Source organism: Austrofundulus limnaeus, unplaced genomic scaffold (assembly GCF_001266775.1).
Source record: "Austrofundulus limnaeus strain Quisiro unplaced genomic scaffold, Austrofundulus_limnaeus-1.0 Scaffold944, whole genome shotgun sequence".
Lineage (NCBI taxonomy): Eukaryota > Metazoa > Chordata > Actinopteri > Cyprinodontiformes > Rivulidae > Austrofundulus > Austrofundulus limnaeus.
The window spans coordinates 80,282-92,068 of NW_013953346.1; the positions used below are offsets into that span (position 1 = coordinate 80,282).

At 37.6% G+C, this 11,787-nt stretch overlaps 1 protein-coding gene across 1 annotated transcript; it reads right to left on the minus strand.

The window, feature by feature from the left end:
* Positions 1 to 250: 250 nt before the first annotated feature.
* On the minus strand, positions 251 to 11,451 carry slc17a5 (solute carrier family 17 member 5). The gene is made up of 11 exons (XM_014029705.1): positions 11,001 to 11,451; positions 9,861 to 10,057; positions 9,540 to 9,773; positions 9,343 to 9,430; positions 8,527 to 8,613; positions 6,737 to 6,855; positions 4,608 to 4,769; positions 4,308 to 4,440; positions 3,487 to 3,634; positions 3,077 to 3,167; positions 251 to 1,887 (listed from the first exon to the last, which is right to left on the minus strand). Exons 1-11 carry the CDS (start codon positions 11,083 to 11,085, stop codon positions 1,750 to 1,752), a joined length of 1,482 nt encoding a protein of 493 aa, XP_013885159.1. The 5' UTR covers positions 11,086 to 11,451; the 3' UTR covers positions 251 to 1,749.
* Between the last annotated feature and the right edge of the window lie 336 nt (positions 11,452 to 11,787).

Below are 11,787 nucleotides of genomic sequence, written 5' to 3' on the forward strand. Positions count from 1 at the left end.
TGAATTGAATAACCTGCAGCAGCCACGGGGGAAGAGTAGATAAATGTACTGTGTAGTCTTTTTTTCCCCAAATGAATTATTACCATAAAAACTTCTTAGCAGTAATATAGTGCTCATTATTTGTAAATATGTCTAATGAATTTGATGACTGAAAGTAAGATAAGGATTAATGGTCAGGTGGACCTAAAAGAAAATCTAATGTTTCTATTAATTGAACAGACTTCTATAGAAATAATAACTCAACACAATGTTAGAATTGCTTGCTGATATATTTTATGTATTTTTTCCATTACATGACAGTCATTCAGTATGTTTCTGGAATGCTAATTACATAAACAATTACAATTTTCTTTTTAAATTTCAGTACAAATCCATACAGAACTCCCTTTAGTCCCATTTGTGTAAAAACAAAAAGTAAAAGCAGCACATAAATTTGTTAAGAAACAAAAGAAGTCTAAAGTGCTGATTCTTTGACTTTTTTTTTTAAATAAGGCACAAGTGCATTATATATACTAGGTGCTACTTGTGGCAAATTTGTTTCTGCCAAAATTAATGTTTATTTCCAGGGGCTTAGTTTTGTTTTAGCTCATCAAGTAACATTTGTAGAAATAAACGTGACTAGGTTATTTAAAATCAGATCGAATTAACTGACATTCAAAACATAAAATGGCCATCATCGTAGCAACTATCCCTTTTGAATCCATCTGTGGTATAAAACACCTGAGAATCGACACAAAGTCAAAATTCTGTTTATCTATGATAAGCTGTGCATCAGGAAACTCTTAAGTATTTTATCTTCCCCTTATCTGTGAAAAGCTTAGCTTGTATGCTGATAAGAATTAATGTAACATGTGTCCTAAATGTATTGGTTTAGTACGGTAACTAGAAAAAAGTTGTTCCCTGTCAACTGTAAGGGTTGGAAAAACCAACACACACAAATGCCCTGATAAAATTATTTACATATGTTATACAACAAAACAAACAGTTTCTGTAAATATTAAACAAATTTTAAAAATAAGACCTTGCATAAAGCCATTTTTTTCTTTCATGGGTCTGTATGTGCTGAAGTCTCAACGTTGACTCCAAAATCAACATTAATTCAGATGGCGTGCTGTCTTTTTTGGCAGTTAGGCACAAATTTTAAAGTCACTTAATATAATCTCAAACTTTACATTCACAGGTACAGAAAAACATCAGATCAACGTAAACCTTTGATTAATGTAAATCTTTGCCAGTAATATAAAAAATGAAAGGAACTTTTTATGATTTTTGAGAAAAAATATGTTTAAAGAAACCTGAACAATAAAAGGAACAAAACTGGATCAGTTTTGCCCATAGCTTAATTTCTATAATATATATTTTATAGAGCAATGCACAAAGATTAAATAACAGGTGAAGTCAGCTTCTACGGACTTATGGTTGAAACCTCTAAAAGCCTGGAGTTGTGTGACTTATTGTATCTTAGCCAAACAGAGGTTTTTGATGTTATACTGTTTGTTTTCTGACAGTGGACTTTTTTTTTTTGTAAATCAACCAACTGGTTGTTTGATTTCTGTTTGATTATCCACAGTTTGATTCTTCTTCACGGTGGCTGTGGTCTCATCTGTAAATTAAACTCAACAAACAATGAGCTCTCACTCACTGTTTGTAAACCTGGCTATCAGAAAAATATGCCTCACTCTGAGATTACCCATCACACGAGTCTGAGGTTGATGGTAAAGGGAGGGGTTTTGTTATTTCTCCGTTGCCTCAGTCTCCATGAGACAAGGATGTGTGTACAGCCCAGGGCTGCACCTTTCCTCGTCCAAACACAGTGTAGAATATTGCTCCAAACAAGTTGATGGCAGCCGCGATGTAGAACACAGTCTGCCACTCTTCTATGGTGTTCTAGACAAAATTGAGCACAAAAATGATTAAATACCCTTCAAACATACAACTCAGGAATTTTGGTAAAATAACAGCCTCATTTATAAAAGACAGCTCAGTCCGGGACTGACGTGTGTTCTGTCCTCAGATCCTTCAGAAAAACCATGAAGGCAGAAAGGCGAGTAAAGTGAGCCCGAGCCGGGCAGACTGACACGTAAAAGAGCAACCCGTGTTTCTGTGGTTCAGAAAATGATAATGAGCTGATGATCAGTGAGCGACTGCAGGATTATTCAACTGATTTATAACTGAAGGAATATTAAAGATGACACGAAACAGCAACTTTGCAGTTAGTTTAAAGAATAATAAGTTATAAGTTAATTCAGTTTGTTTTCTTTGATACGAGTCTGTCGCACAATAAATACGTCGTGGTTCACTTCAGCTAAGCTGAATTCTGCTCCACGCCTCTTTTGGTTCTGCACTGCTGGGTTCTGAAATAATGTTCTGACATAATGTACCAAACAATAATTTCCTTACTTTGTGTGCTAAGTTTATAATGCAGATGTGAGCGGGACATGGACGGCCTCTCCAGTGATTTATGAATGAACCGAGGCAGCTTAAAGCTGGACCGGTTTGTTCGGTGGTTTCACAGACTTGTGAAAGAGGCTAATGTTAAAATTGCCCAGAAATGACTCATCTAGTTATTTTACTTTTAGCAGGAAATCAATGAAGTCAGGACACCTAAAATCTTCTGCGTTATAAACTTGGAACACAAAGTAAGGAAATTATTGTTTGGTAGATTACTGCTTTGTTGTAACAATGCTTCTTGGCCATAAATCTTATGATTGGCAGAAGCTTAAAACAAGTGTTAATAGCAACAGCAAAATAAGCTATTTGACAGATTTAGCAAATTTTTCATGTTCACAACCCACATACTCTACTGCTCATCCCACAAATTCATGTTCCTTACACCATTTAAAAGGGAAATTAACAGACTTTCTAACGGTACAAGATTTATGCTAAGAAGCACTGTTTGTAACAACAAAGAAATAATCTACAACACACAAATTGTCTTACTTTTTGTGCTGTGTTCATATAAGCTGTAACACAAAACATTAAATGTTTTTTGCTGTTCTGCTCAATAACTTAAAGCTTAAAATCTAGAATCTATAATTTGTTTTATATATAGTGTGATTGCAAACACGCTTCTTACATTTACAGTGAGGGCTCTTGCTATGACTGGTCCAACCATCCCAGGAATAGTAGCGAACGTGTTTGTGATACCCAGCAGAATCCCAGCATACCTGTGAAGATAAAAGCATTAAGGTCCTGAGTTTTTAACACAAAGCATCTTCACCAAAACACTGCTCAACTGACACTAAATATACAATAATTTACAAATGATGACTGAAACAACTAAGATCACCATTTATTTTTTGTAATTTAAAATTTCAATGCATTAACTTCAGTTACCTCTTAATCCAAAAATATCACAAAACTTCAAAACCTCAGTAATTGCATTCAGCTGTTATGGAGAATATATTGTTTTGTTTTTTATATATTCTCAAAAGCTTATCTATTAAAAAGTAGAACATGCCAGTGATAGACAGGAACTGTTCTTACGAAGGAGCAATGTCGAGATGGTTGATGTTGAAGCCCGAGGCTGACACTCCGCCCAGAGAAGAGGAGATTGTGAGGAAGGTCACAGCTAGTTTGTAATTACAGCCTGTAAAACCTGCTGCCACCAGGAACGCTGCCGGCCCAATCATACCTGCAGAAACAACACGAGATGGCTATTTCCGCACCTCAGACAAAAGATGTGGCATTTGATTTGATTTGATTTGATTTATTGATTCAACAGGAAAAGATTACTAAAAATCAAGCCCGACTCAGCATAATTGCTGTTTTACAGCAGGTTCCTGTTCTGCAGCACATAAAACACTGTGCAGCACATAAAACAAGATTCTTCTTAAAGGGCCGTGGTTTTGAAATGGACTTTATGTTTTGAGGAATGTCATTCCATGCTTTAGTATAAACATAGAAGAAAGACCTCTGGCCGTAACAGTTTTTAAAAGTTGGTAATATCAGTTGTCCTTTTGTAACAGATCTGGTTGAATGACCAGAATCTGATTTGGGCAGCAATGCACAGAGAGTTCCATAAMTGGCACCTTGGAAGATCTGAAAATATAAATTAATACCACTATACAAAACATAATTCTGAAAAGTCAAGGTATCAGACAGTGAAGAACTGTACAGTGATGAGTCCAACCAGGAATTTTTTTATGAATTTTGTAGGCCCTGTTGTAGAGCCTAACTATGGGTTCTAAGATTTCATTTGTTGTAAGAGACCAAACAGGTAAACAGTACGACATGGTTGAGAGTATAATGGCATGAAGATGTAAAAAGTTTCAGATGAAAAAATAAAATAAAAACCTTATCTATACCGATAAGAGTGAAGGCCTTCCTAACGAGGACGGTGGAGTAGAAGCAAGTTTCTCGCAGATAATCAGCAACTTGGCCGCTCAGCACAGCAAACAGAGCACAGCCCACATATGGCACAGCTGACAGAAATCCATTCTGCAGTGAATAATAAAAAAAAAGTTGTGCATAACTTTATTTGTGTTGCGTGCTTTATGTACTTCAAAAAATCTGCAAAACTTTAAAACATGTATTTGGATTCTCTGCTTGGGCTTTAAATCCATCATTGTATCAGTGCTATTACGAAAGTAGTTATTTTCTCCCACCTGCTGTATGCTGAAGCCCAGTATGACATTCATGTAGGTTGGGAGCAGAGTGAGGAGCGTGTAGAAGGTCCAGTTGTAGGAGAAGTGAGCCACAACGATGGCCCACAGCGGCTTTGACGTCACAATAGCTCGCCAAGGAATGTGACCTGCTGAGGTGGACAGCTGAAGAAAAGTAGAAAAGGTGGATTTCTAACATTGTTAGAGGTTTTGGGAAAAAATAGTACAAATTTAATGAGTTCTGTGTCATAGAGCAGTACTCTACATCACTTTTATAGAGTACACGTGTTGAAAACTTTAGGAAATGAAACGTGTATGGTCTGCTTATCTTCCACATGCACTCTAAGACAGGGGTTCTCAAACTTTTTTGGGTCTGGGGACCCCTTACAACGGCAAAAAAAAAGTTCCAGGGACCCCCTGATAAACCCCATGCTGTTTTAAAAGATAATTTATTGGAATTTGAACCCCTAAATGCCATGGGAATATATATTTTTATTTAGTTTATTGTGTTTGTTTTATTAGTTCATTGTTCTTCATGCATTTTTAAAAATAAAAACAAAATTAACCATATAGTGAAATTTTTTGAGGACACCAAAGATACCTCTCATGGACCCCTGGGGGTCCTGGGACCCCAGTTTGCGAACCTCTGCTTTAAGAACTTAAACATGTTGCAATTTATGAAAGTAAAATAATTTCTTGTAAATTAAACAGGATGTGTTTCAGTTTTGTTCTGTGAAAAAAAGGGAAATAAACATTTTTTTAAAGGAAGATGATTTTTCCCTCTTCTACATTGAATTTCCCTTCCTCCTTTCATTCCTCCTGAATGAAACACTGACTCATGAAAATATCTTTGTCTCCCCCTGCTGGTGTATAAAATAAATACAGTTCAATTAGTGTATCCAACTTGAAGCCAAGATGTTGGCCTGTTAAAAAATAAGCAGTGTTTGTTACCCTTTACCTCTTCAAATCTAATACCAGTTAATAATAATAATAATAATGACGTGAATGTTTGAGTGAGCCATACAAAACCATTCGGACACAGCTGTGGACTGATTAGCTTTTAATGTGCCTCCAACAGGCATCAGCCAAACAGTGGCCAGAAACCCGGAAACACACATCAAGTAACAGCCTTCTTCACATCTTGACTCCACCTCATGACATATGTTAAAGCGGCAAGCTGTCTCTACATGGAGTCAAGATGTCAGACATTGTTCCTCACCCTAATGGTTCATCACAGTTCTTATTTATGTTGTTTTTAAGTCAGACATGTATCTAACTAAAAGCCTCTTGAGTCTGTGAGACCCTGCCCAAGAGGCCCACACAACCCAGTCTGCACATAAAATTATCATTTAAGCCAGAGATGGTAAAATGGTAAATGGACTGTACTTATATAGCGCATTTCTATCCATCCAGGACACTCAAAGCGCTTTACATTCACACACTGATGGCAAACTACATTGTAGCCACAGCTGCCCTGGGGCGCACTGACAGAGGTGAGGCTGCCATACACAGGCGCCAGCGGACCCTCTGACCACCATCAGTAGGCAAGGCAGGTAAGGTGTCTTGCCCAAGGACACAACGACTGAGTCGACTGGACGGGGATCGAACCGGTGACCTTCCGGTTCCAGGACTCCCCTAACCACTCAACCACAGCCGCCACATCATAGAACTGTATTATTGTTCACCTAATAAAAGACTATACAATGTGTAGTGTTTTTAAAAGTCAGTGTAAACACCCCAATAAATTCCTTCAGGCCTATAAAAGTTCCCAGTAATATGCTTGTGCAGCTTTAACATTGCTGAACATTGCTTTCAAATACTACTGTTCAGTTATTAGCAGTGGTGACTCTTGCAACACTGTTTACATGGCATTGTTCAGGGCAGCTGTTCAGCAGACTAACTGCAGACTCATTGATTTCATCATCAGGCAACTGAATAAGGCCGATAAGGAGCTGAATTTGTGTAATATACTGAGATAATGTAACAGAGTCTAGCTGTCAAAAAAGCCTGCAAGCACTTTTATTGCGACGTGTTTAAAGCATGATGCAGTATGCTGTAACTCCAACACTTTAACACGACTCTTAAAACATGTATCCGCTCTTGTCTATATATAATTGCAACTGCAATGCTACCTCGTTTTTGAGTGCGTTCGTGATGTAGAGTCTCTCCTGCTCTGATATCCGTGGATGAGTGTTGGGACTGTCAAAGACGAGGCAAGCCCACAAGATGAACCACACCAAGCCGACAACACCTGGACAAATAAGTAAACAATGGTTTAAAAAAATAATAACTCAAGCCTTTAAAACATGACATATTTACTACACAGTCAAAACACGAGACTTATTCAGTTATGATGCTTTGAAACCCCTGTTCTGAAATGGTGCAAAGCTCAAGCAGCAGTTAAGGCAGAGCAAAGTTACTATTGTAGAACTGGTGACACGTGCAGATATTCCTCTTCGATGTGCTAAATCATCGTTTCTGCAAAGAGCAAAGAGGAACAGACTCAAGAAAACAGCTGAATATGGGGAAAAGGTGTTGACTACAAAACTGACACTTACGGCAAGAATTCCAGAGACTTTCATCACTAATTATTACTCTGTAATACACACTATTTTATTTTTAGTTAGTTTGCTTTGATATAACCATTCCATAACTCAATTACAGCACCTTCTTTTAAAGCATTACGGTGCTTAAATTAGGAATTTACACAAGGCCTGTCACGAAAAAGCATCTTAAGTATGATTTACTCTATGTAGTTAAACACCTGTACACAGACTGAGACAGTGACATTAAAAGACCATCTGTAGGACCATAATAAAATTGATTAAATTTTTCACAAATTCTGCTTTTCATTTTTATTTTTCTAAATTTCAATTTTTTCTGAATTCCACATCTTTGTTATAAACGTATTTATTAACCTAAAGTGTATGAAGTCAATGAAAAAAATGTAAGCAAAAATGAATAGCCAAAGATTTCAATGTTATTTCACTTTCACAAATACAGTAGCTGTGGTTCAGCAGGACATTAAATGCTTTTGCAAGGTATTTCAATTTTTTTTGTTAAGAACAAAAAACCTTTTCGTGTAAGAGAATCTCACATTAAAAAGTTATCCATTGTAAAATAAAAATGCTTTAGATTTGAACTTGGCATGAAAATGTGTTTCTTAAAGAAACACAAAACTTACAAACATTTTGTGCACACTCGCCTAATGAATAGAAAGAACCTAAGATCATTTTTACTTCTTCCGGCTGTCAGAGGTATTCAAAACCGTACGTACCTCTTTAAAAAAATGTGCAAAGTAAAGAATCTCAACTATTTCACATTTTAAGAAGAGTCTTACCTTTGTAAAAAAAATTAGAGTTCAGAGGAAAAGTTGGAATTTCAGCAATAAAAATCACACAAACCAACACCTCGCTTCTACTGATGTAGCAGAATGTTGAAGAGTTCGCAGGCGTTCGCTCTGATGTGAGTCTTTGACTGGAAGTGGTCATCACATGTATTCTTACGTGTCTCCTCGATCGTGTGCTGACAAAACTTACAGAAAATTTGTTCTCCCGATACAGCAAAATCTCCCTTTGCACTAAGCTTCACATTCACATCGATGTTTTAGCGAGTCTCTCCGTCACGGCTAACCTATTGTTTCCTGTCTGTGGAGCAGAGAGCCCACCTCACGTAATCAGGTAACGGCCGGTACAGAGGGCAGCAGCGGCCAAAATACCTCAGAAACTCCTACCTACTCGTCCAAATGAGTGGATTCTGTAAGATGCCACGTTTTGTACTGAATTCTATTTTGTTTGTGAAATTCTGCCATTCCACGTCACAGAACTAAAAGTGATGTACTGCAACTGTTATAACTCCTCACATCAATTAAACCAATCAGATTATTTTTTTCCTTAAACTACTGACAGCCTATGTGTATTACCAAATAAGTAGAAGACATAGGTCCAGTCCAGGTAGAAGCAGATTTCACCAGACAAAGGAAGAGCTATGACTGTCCCCAGCTGGGCTCCTGTGATGAAAGAAAAGACAAAAATTAAACAACAGAGCCACAAAACACATGTTGTAGTTCAGGTCTGATGAAGACTGAACATTTTACTTTACTGATTTTTGGGTTAGAGTCAAATCAATTACACAGACCAGATTTTCCACACTCTCACAATCTATGGCTGTGAGTGTTTGTTCCTCATAGTGATTACTGATTAGTGTAAGTTGTGATATGATAAAAACCATTTAAGATAGGTAGTGATAACTTTCAGAGGTTAGTGTGGCCAATTTAAGTTGGAAATTTCCGAAGAAGCAGAACAGAAATTGGAAAGTTTAACAGTTTCATCCAAGGTGCCATCACTTACAGCATATTGTGCAGTGGATCATCCTATATGTTGCAACTGGATTTAGCACTAATAAAATACTTGTGGTTTTAGCTAGGATTCTTTATATTGTCGAAAACAACCAGTTTTAGAGGAGATAATGCAAGGAATTTGGACAATGTAGAAAAAATGTGCTGACTGGTTAAGATTTTGAATTCAACCTTTCACTGGCTTCTACATTATATTGTGGAAAATGAAAAAGTCCATCACAGATATACTTTTTATTCAATGGTCAGGAAACACGCACTCCTCAAAATCCAAAAAACACCAACAATTTAACATTTTTCTACATTAAATATCTAATCAATTAGATAAATAAGTCCAGGTGTACGTAGGTTTTACAGCCTAAGTGTTCCTTTGTGCCGTCTTACCAATGTATGTAATGGTGAGCAGTCGACTCCTCTCCAGTGGAGGGGCCCAGGCTGCCCACATGGTGTACATTGCAGGAAATGTGACACCCTGAACACAAACAGGAGAATGTTAATGCGGGTACACTGACTTACACAAACAATCTGGTTATTGCTCTGTCTCATTGGGACAATGATTATTTTTGTCAGTTGTCACATACCTCCCCAATCCCCTCCATAACTCTCACAGCAATGAGGTAGCTTGCACCCAGATCGGCAGCCACAGGGGTAAGTAGTGTAAAAAATACGGTTCCCAGAATCCCAAAGCCCAGCAGCCACTTGGGTCCATAGCGGCCGGCCAGGTACCCTCCAGGTATCTGTGTCAGGATGTAGCCATAGAAAAAGGAGCCCAGGATCCAGCCCTGGGTCTCAGAGTCCCAGTTGTATACACTGGCCTGTGAAATAGAGAAAAAAAAAAGTTAAATGAGAATGACAGTTAAGACATAAAAGAAAGTCTTGTTGTACGTGACATTATTGCTCACCGTGCGGTTGTGTTTGGGTTCTGGAGGGATGTCGTGAGCAGGGCACACCGTGCCGCTGTGGTTAACGCTGGACTGGTGGGTGGCGTTGAGCATGTCCACCATCGCCACGCTAAGGTTCACCCGCAGGGAGTAGACCACAAAGAAGCCATAGCTGGAGAGCAGCGCCAGGCCGTATCGCGAGGAACAGCACACAGGGGCTGCAGTGTGACAAAATCAATAATTAAATCAAAGAACATCAATGAAAGCTGATGAACAGATAATCCAGTGTGAAAATCTGTGTTGATGTAAGCGTTTGTTGCCAAAAAGACTTGTGACAGTGAAACTCAGTAGCGCACCATGAGAATAATTATATTTTCCTTTAAGACGTGACTTTCTGCATTGGATTTTTATGAAATTCTAGCCTAACAATAATTATGCTACACATTGAAAAATAAAAGAAAAAATATGAAGCAACTGATTTAGATTGTAGAAAAAACTACAAAATGTGCTGATAAAAGGTTTAGGATGATTTGCTTCCAGGTGATCATTAAACAACTTTACAGTTAAGTCAAGCTTTTAAGCAGATGTTTATGTGTTTTCATGCCACTATATGGTTTAACTTTACTACTTTTAAAGTGTCTATGTTGCATAACACGATCCAGTTACCTGCTCAGATGACCCTCCTGTACTTTTATTACTTCAGCTCCATTGCTAATCTTATATCAGAAAGAAAAACAGTATGACTTCAACAATCAATGTGAAGGTAAAAATAAATAAATAAATAAATAAAAGTCAGAAAACGAGATAACCTGATTGTAAAAAAAAAAAGTGTCTGCACCTTGTGGATAACACTTTGCAGAAGTAGCACCTGCAGGTACTTTGAATACAAAATAAATAAAAAATAAGAAAAAGACCTGACAGATTCAGTTAAACCGGTTTAATAATGAAGGCGGATGTAAACAAAAGCCGTACATGTGTGGGCGACGCTTGAAAATGTCATGTTTACTTAGTTTGAAAGATGATTGTTACCGCCACTAATTAAAACATGCAGCCTGTTGTGTTGGTGTTAAAACAGTGAGAACCTGAGCTGCGCCTCAGACATCTGGTCCAGGAGTTTTTAGCCTGTTAGCTGCTAACAGAGGGCGGTTTCAAGCCTCTCACCTCTCCGCACTTTGCCGTCGTGCCCTCGTTGAAGAAGCGGCTTCTGCTGCTCGTCCTTCTCCGTGTCAGAACCGTACCGCTCCATGTTCCTGCCTGAAACTTTTTTACAAATAAGCTACTGCATTACAAACACACAGCCATACAGACGGCTACAGTTACCGCTGAGGAAACAATGAAATGAATCAGCTGAGACCGAGAACTTGTCACGTGATCGATGCCAGCAGACCGGAAGTGTTGTGGTCTAGCACGATTTTGCCCTGGGTTTGGGCTTCAGGTGATTAAGAGCTTGCATACAGAATGATTTTTCTTTATAATGAAGGAAAACAAAGGAAGTCTGTTTAATTTAAGTTTGGTTTAAAAAAAAGCATCCAAACAGATTAATAAATAAACGTCTATATATTTTTTCTACAGCAAACTGGGCCCTTTGGTATGGAAGCCCATTTCCGCCACCCTGATAAAAAAAATAAAACTTGTATCTCATAATTATGACTTAGCTATCTCATAATTATGACTTAGCTATCTCATTATTATGAGATAGTATCTCATAATTATGACTTAGCTATCTCATAATTATGACTTAGCTATCTCATTATTATGAGATAGTATCTCATAATTATGACTTAGTATCTCATAATTATGACTTAGTATCTCATTATTATGAGATAGTATCTCATAATAGTATCTCATAATAATGAGATAGCTAAGTCATAATTATGAGATAGCTAAGTCATAATTATGAGAGACTATCTCATAATTATGAGATAGCTATCTCATAATTATGAGATAG

Bases quoted from the DNA above. Each gene is read 5' to 3' on its own strand.
- slc17a5 (XM_014029705.1), bottom strand. From the start codon at position 11,085: ATGGAGCGGTACGGTTCTGACACGGAGAAGGACGAGCAGCAGAAGCCG. The intron at 3,635-4,307 runs GTATAGATAAGG...TTGTTTCTGCAG, and splicing joins GAAGGCCTTCACTCTTATCG to GTATGATTGGGCCGGCAGCG. The intron at 1,888-3,076 runs GTAAGAAGCGTG...AATTTTGTCTAG, and splicing joins CAAGAGCCCTCACTGTAAAT to AACACCATAGAAGAGTGGCA.